The sequence below is a fragment of the Ambystoma mexicanum genome, chromosome 5p (genome assembly GCF_040938575.1).
Source record: "Ambystoma mexicanum isolate Mex_15411 chromosome 5p, UKY_AmexF1_1, whole genome shotgun sequence".
Taxonomy (NCBI): Eukaryota; Metazoa; Chordata; class Amphibia; order Caudata; family Ambystomatidae; genus Ambystoma; species Ambystoma mexicanum.
In genome coordinates, this window is record NC_090930.1 from 806,194,608 (window position 1) to 806,214,875 (window position 20,268).

General features: G+C 45.7%; 1 protein-coding gene across 2 annotated transcripts in view; it reads left to right on the forward strand.

Annotated features, from left to right (window-relative positions):
- Positions 1-20,268, forward strand: part of LOC138481216 (uncharacterized) — a 373,635-nt gene that overhangs the window by 112,260 nt on the left and 241,107 nt on the right. For both annotated transcript variants that reach the window (XM_069613229.1, XM_069613230.1), the window contains exon 3: positions 16,032-17,990. In XM_069613229.1, the coding sequence (XP_069469330.1) occupies positions 16,032-17,990 (1,959 nt within the window). The remainder of the gene's footprint in view (positions 1-16,031; positions 17,991-20,268) is intronic.

The window sequence follows — 20,268 nt, forward strand, 5'->3', positions numbered from 1 at the left end:
ACAAGGAGCACATAGCGAGGAAGTCACGAATGGCTTGGTACCAACTTTTCCTCCTGCAGAAAATCAAGCTTCCCTGCAGATAATGAAGCTTTTAATCCCAGCAATCCATTTCAGATCTGCTGTTCAAGCCTTGGTCCTCTCACAATAGGTTGGCGGCATTGCCCTTCTGGAAGGCCTTCCAGTGACCACCTTGGCTCCTCTCCTCTCAGATGTCCTACATGGTCCTACATGGTGCTGCACAAATCTAGTTTGAACAAATCGCCCTCAATCACATCAAGCTGCACTGGCTACCACATCAAGCATCTCCTTCGAATCCTACTACGTAATCTACAAATCCCTCTCCCTCAAGTCCCGAAGCAACCTCGCTTACTAGCTCTGCATCTCTGGAGACCCATGTTCCACCAGAATTAAGGACCTCTTCATAATATCTACAACTGTATAGGAAGGAAAAAAGAGTTGGCCTAGTCTCTGCCCCAAGAATCTGGAACCTCCACCATGTCACCAGACTTTCTCCTTCACTTCTACATTTCATGAAGGGTCTGAAGACCCCATTCAAGGAATGGCTCCTCTAAACCATTTGCTTCCACACACACACTCCCCACCAACAATGAGACTGGACAATCTGCTGCTGCTTTCTCCCCTAGTTGCTTGTTGATAGCTTGATGCAAAATTGGCCTCTTCCCTACCCTGTTAGCTTCCGGACATCCTTGTATCTATGCTTCCTTCACTGTGTTCCACCCTCTGTGCCCCCATGACCTGTAAAGTGCTCTTTCGAATGGATTGTGTCCTCCAACGTATTCCACATCTTTGACATGTAATCTCCACAGCTGTGTACTTCTGAAACCTTTTCGGTAGAGGGCGTCCTGCGTCTGTGGGGTCGGGGACAATGTCCCCCGAAGGCCTCAATCGGGCAACGTCACCGGATATTAGGCTACGGGCGCCATGCGTCCTATTTATAAGTTCTGTTTTTTCCGCAAACGTGTTTGCTTCAGAGACTCGGCACACCTCGTGTATTCCTTGTGAATGTCTTCTTCGACCCCTCCGACTCTGCGTTCTGGGTTCAAGACTTGCCGGGACTGCAAGTCTAAAATGTCGATCACCGACCCGCATCGCATTTGTTTGTGTGCCTGGGCAAGAGTCATGTCACCGACGACTGTTCCAAATGCCAGTCGCTGATTGCTAAGGCCTTGCGAGAGGTAAGGGGAAGCTTCAGGTAGGTAGGGGTTCTAAACCCAGTAAGTTCCGTAACACCTCTCAGGGGATGTTCACTGATGATTCGAGGGCGACTTTCCGCATTGGAAGGAGTCCCAGGGATCACGGTCCCCGAGTGGTTCCCGCCATTCGTCCTCATCTCGGCATTCCAGGAAGTGCCGTCACCGGCCGCCTTCCCCGTCATCCTCGGAGGATGGAGCCGCGAGGAAAGTGTCATGTCCAACTAAGTCCTCAACTCCGGAGGAATGGGCTGCCTTTAGGGAGCAGATGCTGGTGATTTTCCAATCCGAGGGCAGTTTCGTCCGCGCCTTCGGAAGAAGCTGGCAAGGAACGGTCTGCTCAGTGGCTCGCATGCCTTCGGGCTCGGGCCTTGATGTGACTCATCGGCAACCTTCGAGGTCCCGTTTGGACAAGGCACAGGATGGTCGCAAGAGACGTGCTTCCAGGTCTCGGTGCTCGTCCCCAGCGAGACCACAGGAACCTGGTAAGGGCTAGAGATCTGTGTCGACTCCATCGGTGCCGTGTCCATTGGATTACGCTGCCGAAGCTTTGCCATCATACCAGCCCTCAGTGCCGTTCTCGCCGTCGGCTCTCTCAATGTCAAATCCTTCGACACCTTCGCAGCATTTTGGCTGGTATTTACCGCTGGAGATCCCTGCTACTGTGGATCCTCCAAGGAAGGCTACTTCCAAGTCTGTGAGGCCTGTTATGGACTCCAGACCCTCTTCTGTCCCTTTTGGGAATGGTTGAACTCCTGTAATGAGGACATACAGTTCACCATTGAACACAGCAAGACACTGGTCCCTTTTCTGGATCCAACTATCGGGCATCAGAATGGCGGACTGTCATGTGATCTTCATCGCAAGTCTATGGACAGAAATAAGTTACTACACCACACTAGTAACCATCCCACACACAAGAATCAAAATGTACCCTATGGGAAATTCCTGCGAATTTGCAGGAATTGCACCTTAAAGGAGGATTTCACCAGACATGCAGCACTCTTGGCTAGCAGACTGTGGGATAGGGGCTACCCCAAACAATTACTAGATAAGTCAGCAAAAGGAGTCTAAATACTAATAGAGAATCACTCCTACAACCATCCAACACATTGATTGACACGAACGATGATCGCCTAACCTGTGTGGTGTCACAGGGCAGAGATGCAGCAAAGATCAAGAAAATCATTAATAAGTACTGGCACACTGCCATACTTAATTTACCAGAGGATCCTCCACCGAGGTTTGCATATAAAAGAACAAAGAACATTAAAGAACATTTAGTAAATTCTCTTTTTCAAGCAGACTCTTCCTACATGGAACAAAGAACTTTACGACCCATACAAGGGCACCACCCATGTGGGAACTGCGTCGCATGCCAATTAAGGAGAAAAATGAAAACCTTCATGATCAGACGTCGGGAATGGACTCTCAAAGACTTCACTAACCGTACAAGCTCTGTTATCTACTGCATTGAATGCCCATGCGGAGTAAGATACGTAGGACAGGCCACAAGAGCGATTAACTTAAGAATATCAGAACACAGATCCAAGATTCGGTGTAAGACCCTTACAGCACCTCTAGTGGCACACTTCATAGAGGCTAGACATTCCCCCCAATGATTACATCTGGTGGGTCCTTGAAAAAGTGAAGGGTGGGGCTGACCTCACACAGTCTGCTACATAAGGAGTCCAGGTGGATCCACCGTTTGGACACCTACCACCAAGGGTTAAATGAACGCTTTCAACCAGTGGTACACTGAGCATGTATCACCGGCATATGTATCAAACCTCTGAGCACAGCTAGGTTTACACCATCATGCCCCTTCAGGCCTTAGCTGTGTACCATGCCAAATTAACGTTGACAGCAACATTTGGTGGATAATTACCCAGTTTAGCAAACGCTCTATATCTACGGAGCACTTCATTAATGTACGGAACATTTTGACCGCACAACTGTACACTGACATCATCCCTCATTGTGATGTTTTTCCATACCTTTTGTGAGGCCCTCCGAAACAGCCAGCCTCCCAGGACACGTATTAGAGGACTATGGATTGCAGTCTGCATGAGCCACAGCCTACAACACTGAGGATCAGCCACTGTGATTACCATGACTCTCGTACAATACGAGAGTTCACTAGTTACTGGGACAACCACCGTGTCATGATGCCTGCCCCCGGGAAGCCAGACCAGGCCGAGCAACCCCGGAAGCAGACATCATGCCATTTAGAGCATGCCCAAAAACCCCAGTTAGGGGCTGTTTGGGTGCAGTCCTGGCGCCAGGCTCATAAGGATAGTCATTCCTGGCGTCATGGGCACCAGGCTCATTTCAGAAAACGTACCTAATGCAGACCATGCTGCATACTCACCTGGTGCAGACCATGCTGCACGAAGCCACAAGCCAAATGGGGCTTAGGAGGGACTGTTTACCTAAGGGACTACTTTTTTCTCGGGTGGGGGCTGTCGAAGAATACTTACCTGGGACTTCTTCCTAGGCTATTTAAACCATGCCCGGACAGCCACACGTGCTTCGCGTTATTCTGCATCCGGCAGCATAACGCTCACCGTGCCTCCAGCATCTTCGTCTTCAGCCACGCCCGCTTCAGTCCTGGACCACCTGGAAATGCAAAGAAGGAAGGAGAAGAGGTTCAAACTTGAAACCTTACCTGAATTCTTGATCCTTCGCGCCGTCGATCTTGAAGGAGTCATCGCACGCGCATCGTCATGCACCTCGCAGCGCCGCGCTGTACTCACCATCCAGTGCAGCTTTTCCTCACTCCATCGCAGACTCTGCATTTCCAAACCGCTCGCCGATATTTAAGGGGACAAGAAAAGCCAGGTGAGCACGGGAATGCAAAAGGGCAATACAAGCTACCCCCAAAGACTACCAGATTACCACGGGGGGGTACTCACCTCTTCTCGGGTCGGCGCAGTTAACTCTGCATCACCGCCGCACCCCGGCCCCTAAGGGGAAACCACTGGACATTACAAGCTACCCCCCAAAGACTTACCTGATTTACCGCAGGGGGAACTCACCTCATATCGGGTCGGCGCAGTTAACTCTGCATCATCGCCGTACCCCTGCCCCTAAGGGGAAAACCACTATAGGCTTACCTGACTCTCACCAACTGCCCTTTGGACTCTTCGTGGTGGTTAAGTTGGCAACCTACAAGGAATCGGAAAGAGTGAAGATCAGACATTTGTACTCTTACAAACTATTGGATCCTAGAGTCAATACTGGAATTCACCAATTCCTCCACGCCAGTGAAGTAACTGGTCATCTACGCGCCCCTGCGCTCGATGCAGGATGGAGAGCCCACCTTTCTAAACCATCAGGTGAGAACAAGAGGGAACATCGGGAGTGGTCAGTGGGCAGACAACGGGAGTGGAAGGTGGGTTAACGCTCGAATTACGGGAGGTTAATTCCCTTTCTCCTTTGCAGAAAGATATTCATACGAGCCGACAAACGATGTAAGTGGGGGTGTCCAGTCAGTCATCTCGGCTCTACGTGGCACCAGACCGGTCCAGATCGACATCCCCGTGGGAACCAGGTGAGCGTAACACACCGACAACTAAGTCACGTAGCCCTTTTTGACATCTCGCTTCCGGGGTCACGTGGACCAATAGCGAGCAGCACTCGAAGTGGCGTTACCATGATGACCATCTCTATTTAGCTTCTAACGGCCGCTCTCATTCTCTCAGCTCCCAGTCGCATACGTGCAGCACATAGAAATCACGGCCCGGCAGTTCCTTTACAGTACGGTTCCAGGTAAACTCGCTAAGTTTTCGGTTTCTAACTCAACCTTCCAAGGACTAAGATTGCGGCACACGTATAACCTTAGTGTGTAGTTTACTTTTCTTTGCAAGGATAGCGCTTGCGCCACCCTACACAGCAACATACATTTTCGCATTGATATTTTCACCTTCCACCACTTTTAAGTCGCTGTAGACGAGCACTCAAGACGTGGCATGCTCCCTACATTGCCCCCTACCTATTAGAACAGGTACATCTACAACACACTCTCTGTTCTATATTTTCACAGGGACAGAGACTAAGTGGGACACCACAACTACGATCCAAATTTCTCGCAAGAGCGAATTCTACATGGCAGGTATTTATGCCATTAACGCCGACAGATGCCGTTTTGAATATAGCGTTTTGCAAATATGGGCACTGATTAGATCACTTGCTTCCATTTTTTTTAGTTGGAAGTTCAGCGTTTTTTGCAACCGCTCATATAAGGAATAGATGTTTCCAGCATACCAGCCTTTTTCTGTACCTTTCCAAATTTAAAGCTTCAAAATACCACAAGGTAAATTTTGAGACTTCGGAATTAGATTTGCAACCAAAATTTGAATGCACATCTATAGATTTTTACAACATCTAACTTCACTCAATTAGCTTTTCATGATTTTCTACACCAACAGGTCGTTCCATTTAGCACTAGGTGGGTACCATCAGAAGTAACATCTGCAGGTGCACACCAGCTCCCATTGCACCAACAGAAATACAGACCACACAGCGATCAAGTCCAAGGACTGCTTTGTGCTTCATTCCAGACACGACTCAAGACTTGGGATTTAAGTACCGGCAGGTAAAACTATGGCCGGTTACTTTGAGGTTTAACTTTAAGTTTTATTGGCCAAACATATTTTGACACCCATTGAGAGGGGGACTTAAAGTTTGCTCTTTCCACATCTTTACACAGGGTCTCCAAATCGACGCCCTGATGAAGGCGGACCAATTATATTTAATGATCGCCGAAACGTGAAGAGTTTGGTTTGTTAACCAGCTCTGCGTAGGCAAAGGTTTCTTTTACCCGAAGATCCAGATATAGGCCTAACCTAGCCTAAGGACACTATCACTCGAAACTCTGTTTCTCACCATGCAAGTAATAGATACTGAGTGACACAGGGAAAATTTCACGGCACTTCTTTTTTAGGTGTACAATTGGGAATTGAATCAAGTCTTCCAATTGACTCATTCTTTGTCTCATTGTGTTTTGTCGATTTTGTTAAAATGCATCATGATTTTTTTAGTCTATTGTACTGTTTGAGTGTTTTTTTTCCTTCCAAGTCATCTCTTCATAATATTGTATTGTTAAGCCAAACTTTTTTCTTTCTCCAAGTATGTGTGAATTAAAACACCATATGATTTAGCACTGTATTTGTTTATTAATTTGAACAGTTTTTACATAAGATAACTTCTTTAACTTTGTTTAGAACACATGTTCCCTCTCCAAGTACAATTGTCTTCAGACGCTCTCAAATAATTGGTCTCTGGATGATTGCAGAGTCACAAGTGACGCCCGCCAAGCTACAGTGGGGTGTTCTCAGAACGAGCTTAAATGGATTTCCTTTCCCAGATGGGATACATTCATATTTGCATAGGCTCTGCTGTTCCAAGGCAGGACTTTTACCTCCCACTGGATGACGTCTTTGAGGAGGAGGAGGAGGAGAGGTCAGACTTCGATATTGAGCCTGATGTGGCTCCAGTCTTTTCTGGAGACAGTCACTTGGAAGAGTTGAGGCAATCTCTTTGATGCCAGTGGTCTGGACACTTCTCCGGAGGTGGAATTTGATATTTCTGAGCCTGGGGCTCATGCAGAGTCTTCCTATACGAGGCTCATGTCTAGGGTCACAGGAATATCTTGGCTGGTCCAGTCCTCCTGAAGCTTTTGTTCAGGATTATTTAACGGGCATTTTGGATCAAGGTCCGTCCTCTGACCCAGTGTTACCTTATCTGACATTGCAGAAAAGGGTGGCGGCCGCTTGGCAGACCCCGGAATCTCTTCCGGCAGTTAACAAATAGTTAAATAAAAAATACTGCCCTTCCGGTAGTGACCCCAGCTACCTTTTAATCTCACCCCACTCCCAAGAGTTTGGTGGTTCAGGTGGCTACGGCCACCTCGAGGCAGGCAGCGTACCCTACCATCCCTCCTGATGGGGATGACCAACGCTTCGATGGTTGGACACGCAAGGTGTTTTCTGCGGGAAGTATGGCGTGGAAATGTGCCTTGGCAAGATTTTCACACACTCTTTGAAATTGCTTCTCTAGCGGCTGAGCTTATTCCCAAAGGGGAAGAAAGGGATGGGTTCCTTGCTCTTGTGCAAGATGGCAAGGATGCCATGTGTGAATCCCTTCAGTCGGGTTTGGACACAGCCAACAGTGTTAGCCAGTCCTTGGCTTCGAGCACCGTTATACGCAGATTTTTGTGGTTGCGGAAGTCTGGTTTTGCTCCGGAGGTGCAAGTCCATCTTTTGAACAAGCCCTTTGATGGCGTGCATTTGTTTGGCAGCAAGGCTGATAGCCTCGAGAGGTTGCAGAAATCAAAACCTGTGGCGAAATCTTTGAGCACAGCTGTGCGTCAACCTCCGCCTTTTCGCCCTAGGGAACAGCAGTGGAGGGGAGTTTTTTTTTCGTTCCTACTCCTCCTTTGGTAGAACGAGAGGAGCCGCCAGTCAGAGGGGTCAGTGTAAAAGTACCCGTGGTGGTGGGAAATAGGGGGGCCAAAGCCACTCGGGCAGCTGCCGCTTTGCCTTCAGGTGCTGCCGCAGCCGCTCCAAAACCAGCATGAGACCATGCCCCATTGTTCAGCGGTTGGGGGCAGACTCTCTCAGCATCTTGAAGAATGGAGAGCTATTACTTCGGATGCGTGGGTTCTGGATACAATAGCCCACGGCTACTGCCTTCCCTTTCTCAAGCGGCCTCACGACAATCCACCGGGGAATCTCTTTGAAGCTTCCAGATCCACTCCTTGTGTAGGAAATCCTGACCCTGCTGGAGAAAGGCACTATAGAGCCTGTGGCGGAAAGGAACAAAGGATGGTATTCCCCATATTTTTTTATTCCAAAGAAAGACAGGGGTTTGAGACCCATTTTGGACTAGTGTTTTCGTTTTAAAATAACAGCGTTGGAAGAAGTTGAAACTTGCACTTTCAGTGCACTGCACTGAACATTCCCTTAAACAGCAGGCAAATGTGTTTGGGGGCTTGTATTGTGTGTGAGAGGGGGCAGGGGAATGGGGTTTGTGAGGAGCGGGACAGGCTAGCAGGCAACATAGTTCCACTACTTTTCTTACACTTCGACCACTGCCAGTTGGTAAGTAACTTGTTCTTTGCTTCCCCATGCTAGGTCCACATTCAATGGAGCACATTTTACTTTGAATGTTCGCAGAATCTGCAAGCACGAGGGATGATGCAATGGCTACTCACAAAATGTACCTGGGATAATACGTTTTCATCTTTGACTGCTATTCAGTGCAACATTGCAAGAAGTGATGAAGCAAATGACTCTAGTATTCTGCCCGTCATGCCAGCTAGCCTAACATCGTACAATTCAGTTCACTCCCTTGACATAGTTTGATCATTTCATAAAACCTGTGTGGATTAATGAGGTTCACACTCCACGGAGTAAATGAATTCATCCCATGAGAAAGGCCTGTACAGCCAAGCAGGCCATCTGGGTGAGTACCTTGTTTCTGGAAAACACTAACCCACATCGCCGTTTGGTGTATTCTCTGACCATCTTTCAGAGGGAGCGAAAAACCTTTCGATTTCTCACTAGATACTTCATCCAGGTGTATAGTGATTGGTAGGCGTTGGGGGGGGGGGTCAGAGATGAGTAGATTGTGATATATTGGTTGCTGTAAACAGAGGCTGTAGTTGACCTGCTTCAAGGTAGCGTTCAGGTTCTCTGCCCCAGGTTACGTCTGCTTTATTAAAAAGCCAAATAAAATGCTATTGGACAGCAGCTGAAACTGACTTGGTGGGAAGAATTTCACATCCATTGCTAGGCCAGGATTGTTGCAGTAGTTCCCTTTTATTGCACTGCAAAGATCAGGCAGGCGGTCCGTGTGATTCCAGTGTGTACCTGCATTTGGTGCAACATGTCCCTGTGCCTCAGCTGCTGTAAGGCTGTCTTCTGTGCCATGCCAATCATTGAATCTACTCTCTGGCAAGGACTATATTATTTTACAGAACATGGGTGAAGCAAGCATGTGACCAATCCATACTAGCATGGACATTGGGCCCTTTGACGCCAGGCAACTGATTTCCCACGCCACCTCCCAGCCTGACCCCTTCTGACCTCCCCTTCTGACCTATATGGGCTTTGGTGTCCAGTTTGCTTGCACAAAAGGGCCTGGCTGCAACCTTTCTTCCGATCATCCCTCTGGTCTGGAAGAAGGGGGTAGCTATCCCAGTGCAGTTATTCAGTTGATGGGTGTGTCCCCCTACTAGTTCACGTGGCCTTGGGAGTGAATTTACTTGCTCTCATCTGAGGGTGTATTTTCAGTCCGAACTGATAGAGGGTGACCTGCAGCCGCACACTGCTTTGACTGGTATCCGCATTCCTGCCAAACTTCCCGGTTGTCTTTGGGATTGCCATGTAGCAGCAGTTTTGGTTCATGCTGTAGTTCAGCTTTCACTAAGCCTTTGACCGAGAATAGCATTTGTTTGCAGTGATTATCTAACACTATGGAAGTTGGAGGAGACTTACAATTTTGTACTTCTGCTCTAAATTGTTTCCACCTTTCCTCGACACGCTATGTGCACTTCTGCCCTGCTCTAGCCCCCAGGTAAACTGAACTGCACCTTCTCTGCTACTGTATGAGCCTGCACACATGTTGGCCAAACCCGTCTGGGTGCGAGATTAATTGCCCTCCAATTATTGTGCTTAATGTTTCAGTAACTTAATGGGTGTAGAACTTGTCCAGCTACCCTTGCACTCGGGACAAGTTGGCACCCGACTCTTCGATAATCATATCAATCGTGCTAATTATTTTCAATTTTCTACAAGGTATACTCCTTTAGATCACCCCCCTCTCATTTACTGTGTTTTCTAAAAGTAATCTTTTGCCTTGTCAGTCACTTTGATTTTTTTTGTAAGTTTATCGCTTTTGTGTCAATGTTAGATTGTTTTATAAGCTACCCTTTTGCACCCCAAAAATGTGAATGCCTTTCCTATTCCTATATCTTCCAACATCCCCCTGCCTCTTTCAATGCCATACACCCATGGACCAACAATCCAAACCTGTGCTTTTAAATTGTCTGCATATCAAACTCTCAAACTTTATTTTGTTGCCAAAACATAGCCAAAATATACCTGGGGAGTCCAACTCAATTGGGCACTGGGCCGGTTTATATTCAAATGACCCCTTGTGGACTGCACTAGTAGGCTTTTGAAAATGGTGGCATCTGTCTGCTTCTTTTATGGCATAAAGGTCACCCGCCCCCCCCCCCCAACCCTACCAATCGATGCATCCAAGTGAAGATGGTGAATCCACTCGGGTGGGTTAGTGAGGCGTTCCTTCAATGTTTTCAATGGATCAATATGGTGCATTTTACACTCCTCACTGCAGGTGAAATTGGGTAAAAAGCCATAGGATTTAATCACAATTGTGTAGGGAGCACAAATATTGTAATAACATGCCAATACGGCCAGATCACTAACCATACTCAGTCGTTTCACTGTCAAAATGTATATGCACCTCATAAAACTAATGGATATACAATAAAGAACTCTAGATTTGTGATGCACAACCACTGACGCGCCCCTGAAGCAGTTTGCACTACCACACTGAGGAACAACATCAATTGATAGATTAAATGGCAGTAGAAATTATCCAGTTGAAAATATCAAAGGATTTGGAAGCAATGTGTGTTTTTGAGCTTCAGTTTAATGTTGTGGGTTATGATTGATGTGAGTTTTTAATGCGAAGTAACCTTACGTTTTTAAAGTAGTGGAGGCAAAATAATGCAGCACAAGAAGGCATATGAGCTGGTAGCTGAACTGTAGATTTGTTTTTTCAGATATTTATTTGATGCGGTTTTAAGTATGCATTCTTTGCTTGTAGGCTTGGTGAGTTTACTGCTGGCCAGGCCGTTATTGCACATTGAAGTGACCATCTTTGACCTCCTATCAGAGCACACATTAAACACTGTATGAGGGGTCAACGCAAGGGTCTGGATGGGGGCTTCAAGTGTCTTGATCTGGCCTGCAGGCTGGATTGATGCCACCTGCCAATGACTGACAAATCCGCCTATGTCTGGGTTATTTCAATTTATGGAATGTCATCCAAGACTTCCATGATGGAAATACCGGGCAGTGATAACTTGAAATATGTTGTTACTGCCCATTAGTGGGTTCTCCTGTGGCTATGATCTGATTGCGGAATAGTCTGTGCACAATGTGAGCTGGAATAGCAATGTCAAAGTGCGTTGTCAAGTGCCTGCAGTCTAGCAGTCTTGCTGTGCAGGACATACAGGTCAGAGTTTGTTTTATTGCCTTTGTGTTGACTGTTCCTCCCCACATGAAATAAACTATAAAACCTGTGCTGATGCACTACATAGTAGATCGATGCGCTCTGGCAAACTGACGTTCAATCCTTCCCCTGCACGGTGCTTGAACAACCACACTCCACGTTCCAAAAAAGTTAAAATGGACCGTATATCTGATATTCAATTGAAAAGTGCAGCTTTTTTTGGAATCACCCCTATGACAATGGAAGAAAGTGAAATGAGTTGACCAGTCCCACCTTGCTTCTGTTGGTAATGTAACATTTATGCCAGTGACAAATATATAACCTATCAACAATAACTCCTTGTCAAACCTCTTAAGTCTGCAGAGATTCTGTAGGAGGGGCTGCTACGTTAATAGACACCTCTTCCAGGTACGACAATACTATAGGAATTAATCTGTCAGCTCCACTGGACCTGGAAGGAATAGTCTCCACAGCAGTCCTCAGATGGTGGTATTGAGGCAGACTCTTCATGCTCTCGAACAGTCTAATTGAGGAGGTGGGACTGTCGGTGCCCTCTCTGAATGTAATAACAGCGACAGTTGATGCTCTGTTTGCTCTCTGCTCTAATATGGCGAAGGAGCAGTTCAATATGAGGAGTGGGCATAATCCTAGAGCTATGAGGGAGTTACTCAATCGAGTGTGAGCCCATCGAGCATGGTTTGTCAGCCCGTTTCCTCTCACCCCATGGAGACCGCTTAACTCTGATAGGATGGTACAACAAACCGCTCTGGATTAACTCTCCACCTCGATCACCTAGGCTAAATCAGGCTAAGAATTGGCTCTCCTGCGGTTTTGGGTTATCGGTGTCTGTTTCTTCACCACTACCCATAGCAGAGGAGGCACCTATCATGATATCCGGTTTTATTTTGAACCATTTGAAGAAAAAAAAATGTAAACTTATGCCTCCCAATAACAAACAGGAAATGTGTAAAGAGGTGCCCTCTTTTCAGATTACTAAATCAAGTGGGGCATGTCTGTGGACTGTGTAATCCAACAACTGCTAATACAGTAGTAACCTTCAGGATGGAACTGTCAGTTAAGATCAATTATTGATCAATGGCGCCAAACTGGGGAGGGCCTGGATACTAATTTCCCCATTGTGGAGTTGTTTCCTGATCCACGTGGCGTGAAAATCGATTATTCATGTTGATCATTTGAGGTCCGCCCCATTGGAAGGCATGGACATTCTGTCCTTGGATATAATACCCAATTTATGGCCTGCTTAGCCTAACCTTGGGGCTAAATCAGCTATACCTAATTCGAAGCAGAGCTTCTGTGTTGAGATCAGATTGCAAGGACATGGGGTTTTGTCTGACCGGGGGAAGTATAAAATGTTAACGTTCTTCTCCTTCCCTCCCCCTTTGAGGAGATGGGCTAAATTGGGGTAGTTAAAGCCCACAGCTGAGAGCCCTTTCCTGAACCGTAGTTTTTTGTTGTTTTTTTTTGTCAAATATCCTTGTTGAAATCCATTGGCTTTGAAAATATAATTCACATGAACTTCCCGAGATTGACAGTGTATCAAATTGGGTGGTGATGGAATTCATTTCGCCAATTGTTGTGGAGCTGTTGCTTCCACCAACTCAAATCATTGGGTTTCCAATTGACTGTGCCGTAAGCACATCCTTAATTTTCTGCCTAATTAAATCATTGTTCCACGTCCTATATTATGGAGTAAACTTAAACTGTGGTGCTTAGACCCATATTTACCCACATTTATTTCGTTTTATAAGCTTAATGTACTCCTGCACAACTGGTAGTGTTCATGTCAGTCAGGATGGAATCATTACACGTGCCTTTCCTACATATCGAAGCTTGAAATGGGGGTGTGTACTTGCACCCCCGTTTGATATTGATCTCCAATATGGATGCATACATATTGTGGGGAGGCCATAACGTGGTTGGCTTACGCTGATGACACTGCTCCTTTTATTTCATCCTGATTGGCCTTCAGCATTCCATGGAGGCATTGCTTGCCTTTGCCACCAAGAACATACATGAATTCTTTAAAATCTAAAGTGGTCATTGGCAGCAGGTACCATGAAAAGTAGTCTAATTGGCGATTGGCAAATGACACTCTGGAAATAGTATTTGTTTACTTGGGCTTTCCAATGAAGTCATGGTCTAGTTTATGGAGATTTTATTATCCCTAAAGTATTGGAAAAATGCCTGGGTTTATTGCCGGGAAAGGGGATTTCGTATGAAGGGCCTACTCACTGTTTTACAAAATGAGCGTGATCCTTGGTGAGTTATATGGTCTTGCACCATCAACTCTACATGCCATATGGCTAGATACAATTAAGGCAAACTGTTTTGCTCTTTATTTGGGCGTTCCTAGTGCTGTCCAGGTAGAGGCTTTGAGTTATGAGCTGCCACGTCTATCAAGGTTCATACTGCGGTGTACATTTTACATAGTTATGTACCCTTCATCCTGATAACGGCACTCTTTTAGGATTGGCTGCTACTCACATTTAAGATGTGTCAAATCCATTGCTACACGATGTCAAGTATCAGTCTTAGCTCCCTTACTTGTATTGGTATGACTCTAGCCACGCCTTCTCTTTACCCTCATTTGTCCTAAAAAAAAAAAAAACTATGGATTGGGACAGATCTGAAAATCTCGCCGAATTGTATTGTAGAATATGGAGTTTCTCGCCTAGTGTTCCATGTACATATCTTTAGATGCTTTTCCCTAAATTGAGGCGATTCATTATTTATCTTTGCTTTAATATTCTTCCCGTTCTAGAGTATATTGGTGGATGGCAAGGTATCCCGTATGAAGAAACTGTCTCCTCTGTAGCCACCATATCCTCACAGCGTGTAGTGGTTTACAGGAGAAATATTTTCAGGGCTCCTAGTGCTGTTTTATTAGACACAAGTAGAGTTTTCCATTTTGGAGTGTGATTTACACGGCAGATTCATTGGCATATGAGAGGCACTTGCACTTTTGAAGTTAGGATAATCATTGTATTTGGACTTGCTGATGCACATGGAATTTTTGTATTATGCAATGTTGGGGATCTAATTCATTGAATGATTTTATGGCATAATGAATCATTTATATTCCAAATTCATTGTTATTACTGTTAAAATAATGAATGTATGCATTTATGCAATTATTTTGTAATTTAATTGAATGAGTCGTGCAAAAGGGTTAATTCTAAAACCAAAAGCACTAAATGGGAATAGCAATGTGGAAACGGGCATCTGTGCTCCACTCATATAATGTGGACACTGACGGGCTGTCATGTTGTAGTGTCCTATATGGATGTGTATGCACAATGGTATAGTTGAATCACACCCCAAGGTTTGGCCAGTGACCATCCACCTAGGAGCACCGTGACAAAAGAAGTTATTAGAAGAACCCCAACATCTAGTGGTCACGCATTGGCATGGTCTTATCCCAGTTGTATTTTTGGGCGCATTCATTTTTTGGTATGTGATTTTGATTTTGTCCATTAGGATGTACTGCTTCAATGATGGGGGCACGTACATTGTTTGCAATAATTAATTGTGCTTTAAAACGGATCATTTAACCCCCAGTTGTTTTGGGGATCTGAGGTTTGGAATAGCGTGGTGCAATGTGGGACGAGTATTTGAGCCCCACCTGTGTCTTACATCCCCAGGCTCCACTGCATCAATGACCTTCATTGGATCAGTCTGTTTCCTGGGCAGTGGGAGACTACCGATCTTGGCACCCAAAACAATCTGAAACAGGTCACTTCCAAGCAAAGATGGTGATGCCATACCTACTTTTGTCTGCTGTGTTGAATTTTAGAATGACCTTGCTAAAGTTCATTCATGAACCTCCAGGTTGTAAGGTAGTCCTTCTTGCATTACCCCGATATTCCATTGTAGCACATATGTGCACCAGCTGATTCCATTTGATTTGATTTGGCATGTTCTCATATATCCTCTCCTTAATGCCTAAAGTGAAAGCGCCAGAGTCAAGCCTCCTTGATGCCAAACATAGCAGAAATAAATATATGGGTTTGCTGTTGGTAGCCTAGCACCAAAACGGAGTGCCTTTGAGGGCAGGTCCAGACTGGTACGTTTATATCCAGTCTAGAAAGCGGTGGGCTACTACGTGGCAGTGCTGTAGCACTGAGTGGTCACCATCCCATAGAGCCAGTTATCTAGCCTGGCTTGCATACATGCACCCTTCCATTTCGGAGATGCTAGTCCAGTCTTGGTTTTTCGTTTTCATTCTGGGAATTCTGAAGTCCTGGGATTAAAATGTGGAAACTGGACTAATCCCAGAATGCAACTTTAACGCTAGGACTGGACTGCCATGTCCCAAATGAGATCTATTGGCATGTACATTTTCTCTGAGGGGCACCTGCATTTTGGACATGCACACTTTCTGATTGTGAGTGGCATAGTTTAAATCTTCTGGTATTAGCTGCTCCACTAGATGCTTGTGTTGAGATTGAGTTGACTGATGGTGATCAAGATATATACTTGACAAACCATACATGCCAGAAATGTAACCTTGTGATTCTTTTCTCCCCTTTGTAGGTTTCCGAAGTGGAAATCCTTATTTTCCATTTTATTCTGTCGCACTGCAAGAGTACCCTGGATTTTATGTTCCACAGCCACAAGTTCACGCAAGAATGAGTAGAAGACCCAGTTTTAATCCACACCCCCCTTCACCAATGTTTTACCATGCAACACGATTTAGGCACTTTAGTAGTCAAGCGAGAAGAACAGAGTGCAAAGAAACACAAACTGAATTCAGACAACCAGAGCCAGTGCCAAAGGATGGCAATCTAGGCACCAAACCAAAGAGCTGTGATGCTGGCAACATGACTGGCCATTCCTCCGGTGTTGGCACAGTAAATGAAAGCATTTCTGAACATTTGGAATCTTCTAGATCCTCTGCAGTGGCTGCTGTGCAGGAACGAGATTTCCATAAAAACACCTGCACATCTACATCATACAGGAACCTGCTCCCAGGAAGCTATGCATTTGAAAAGGAAGAGGTGAGGATAGAGTATGGGAGTGGTACGCCCGGAGCAATACAGCTTTGGAAGTCCTATAAGGAAACCAGACCCTTGTACGATGTGGCAAACGATAAAGACATGGCTGATAACATAGTACAACGGGATGTGTATTCAGTTAGTTCCTGCGAGGGTGTCCGGTATGGGTCCCGGCCTGAAGGGGGGGAGGTGGTGGCAGAAAGTTCTACCTGCACAAAAGATGAATGCAGAGCTGCAATCCCTCCTGTGATTTTTGATGCTGTGCATGAAAAGGAAATTCAGTGCATTCCTCATCCAACCAGTATGGTTGGACTGGAACCTGAGAGAAGAGTGAAGGCAAATTCAGTTGCAAAACCAGGACTGTCTACAGAGAGCCCAGCCCAGTCTACAAAGCGTACAGAGTCCAATTCCCCTCAGGACTTTCAGACCTTTACAGGGAAGGATAATGACACTAAAAACATGACCAGTTCAAATGACTTTCGACACCAAGAGGAGCCAAACCATGGGGGTCAAGGTAGGTTAATGAAGCCCAGTATGGAGGAAATCGAGGACCTAGGTTTGGTAAATACAGGCCAAATGGAAGCATGCGATGATGGACTCGCGTTGTGGGCTGATGATGCAGGCGAGGGCTATGTTCCTTCTTCCAGCTGGCTGGCGTGCTTTGATAATGTGGAGAACTGCAACTATGATTTCTGTCTGTCTGAAAAGAAGCCGAAGCGCCCCAGTGTCCTCAGCTTTACGTCCGATGATCTTTCTTCCAGAGATGAAGGATCTTCAATGGATAATGCCCCAGTGTCTTACTATGTGCCGGATTACTTGCTTCGGAAAAGTGTATATTCCTTCCGGAAAAGTACAGACAGTTCAGAAAAAGAAAAGATTAAAAGTAGTGGCTCCTTAAACGAAGATGATGAATGTCTCCGGAGAGAGACTAATGTTGTTGGCACCCAATACAATGCGAGTCGGGACAAAAAAGGCTTGAGCGACAAAGTTGAAGTTTCAGCTAAGAATAGGAAATTGGGCATCTCTCTTAGAGATGTTAGCCGGAGGAAGCTCTACTCTTTAAAAAAGAAACCCAGGAAGAACATGTCCCTGTCGGAGCCGGAGGACTCTGAGGATTATTGGGTGGTAGAAGAGACGGCTGATAATGGGTGCGATGATGAGGAAACTGATGACGGAGAGTACTTTTTACATGAAAACCTTCCACAGGGTCCATTGAGCATTAGCAATGGCAAGTTATGCAAATCTGCTCCTCGGCCTAAGGTGATGTGGAAGCACTCCAAAGGTGCGGTGCCAGCTCAGTTAATAAGGTGGCCATCTTGTGAGAAGGTTAAAACAAAAAAGAAGGGACTTGTTGAAAGCACTGCACAGTTTCGTCGAGCAAAGCAGAAGGAACAAGTGTGTGAGCATGGGAACTGTGTCCAGAGAGCCACAAGTAAACTAGAGCAATGTTTCAAGGAAGCGCCCGAACAAAGGAGATCATTGCAAAGGTTTCTGGGAGGTAAGTTAGTTTGGGTAAGGTGGTTAACGTTCAATTCTGTTATTTTCTTCAACCACAAATTGGCACAGAACGTGGAATTGTTGTGTCCTTCTAGCCATAATTGCTGAAATTGGCTTTTTATGCGCATGTTTGTGTAAGTAGTTGCCTTGCGTGGGCCTGCTTGTAGGTCGATAGTAGTTGAATGAGTATTTAAAATGGGTATGACTGTTACATAGGGAAGGTTTTGGTCATAAGCATCCATTGACCTTTGTCTAGAACTTCACACTGGTTGTTTTTTGTTTTCTGGAGCAACTTTGGGTGTTAATATAATTTTTCTTGGGGCAGTTCAGGATTTATTATTGTGCTAGCATGTTTAAATTCTACTAAAAAATGTGTCCTTTTCTTGTTTTAGAGCACCATACAGTAGGATTGGCATTTGGGTGCTGTAAATGGAAAATGGCATAATTTGTCTTTACTGTAGAAACCAAACCTTGGCTTCTGAGGCCCATTCCTGCCCGTTCCAAAAGAGGAAGAGGCGGGTAAATCCATATTTTTGCTTTGAAAGGGCACCGATTTGATGGAGCAACCTCCCGGGGAGCTTAACCACGAACACTATTCAAATGTGTATGGTGGGGTGAGGCAAACAGCAGGGTTTGCCTGGAGTAGTGGCAGCGTAACAACAATATTTAGTGTAATAAAGGTCTGAGGTGGTTTTGCCTATTCGGTTTTCATATAAGGCAATCTACCAGAATGCCATTCACAAGGGTATGCAATCTAGAGCATTTGTGTTTTGCTATGCAGAGTGAATGAGATCTGCTAAACCGACCCAGCTTTCCAAATGCTCAATGCTAACCATAGTTAACACGTGCTTTCTTGGGGCCAGTGTCTGACACACAGCTGCAATTATGTGGCAACATGTCAACTACAGTGACGTATGCATTCCTGAAACGGCCGAATCAAATTAATTTCAACAGTCAGGCGCTGCTTTTAACAGTGGGCACCCATGACTCCAATTATTTAACTGCATATACTCATGGTAAAACTTGTCTTCAATGGAAATAAACGAATGTTTGATATAGTGGCGTATAGGGAGATGGTAATAACTGCCAACACCGATCTGTCATTTGATTATTTCAACAGGAAGTGCTTTGCTGTCTGCTGGGAAGGTGAATCTCACTCCTGGCTAAGCAGTGGAGGCCTGGGAGCTTCAAATGGACTCCTGCATAGTAATGGAGAAGCTACACTAGTGAGAATTTCTGGAGTCATTTAGATCTCAAAGGTGGGGTGAGCAGTGTAGCTAGGAAGTGAACCTCTACACAGAAGGGTAGAGCTGTCCTGAATATGCCCAGGCGACAGTCCTTCTGAAAACCCAGCCAACTTCCTGCTGAAGTCATGTAATAACCCCTGTTAAAAGACAGGATTGTCTCCCCACCCCCTTACCCCTTATGGTATTTTGCTGTAGCAGAGTGGACTAGTCCAAACATTGGTGAGACCCACCCTTTAATTGAAGCTTCCTTTAATCATTTTCATGGAACAAAAAGTTTTTCTAACTTTCCCTCGAACCTTGTTGCAGTGAAGTCTGTCCAAGTCCCAACCATTGGGATGAAAACAAGGAATCCAAGGAGGATGCAGACTGTCTACTAAACCACTTCAGAGGAACGTTTGAAACAACCTCCTGTTTAAAAAGCCCAACTGCTGCTGGCCACTGGTACTCGAGAGACTGCCTGCTGAAGTGGCAAGCCCTGAAAGTATCCCTAGTAACTTTCCTGGCTGGGGAGGGCAGAAGACTGAGTAACCCTAGGACTACGAAGACAGTCTTCTTCTCAGCGATTTTTCAGCTGATTGTCTGATGCAAGCGACTTGAATGCCTTTGAGCCTCTGCAAAGACCCAACAGCTGCCTAGACACTATGTTGAGCCTCTTCGATTTGCACTGATATGAACATTGCCTGCCTGCCCCAAGCTTCATTTAGCTGTTGCCACTTGTGGTACTACATTGTGTCCTTGCACCAACTCGGCGCTGAAGTGTAACTGGTGCTTTCCCACTTTCAGACCTGTTGAGACTTCGAAGCATGCCAATTCTAACATAGTCTGCCTGACCAGAGCCTGGAGTCCAGTGCCATTCCTGATTGTTTAACCACTGTTGCTGAAACCCTTCAAACCAGCATGTGGCACTCCCAACTCCTTAAACCTGATTCAACAACACAGAGCAAAGTTCCCAGAAAGTTGGCTCGATGCAGCCTACCTCCTGAAAGAATGACAAGGGTATTAATCGGTGGTCTTGTTCCCTGGCCTTGTCCT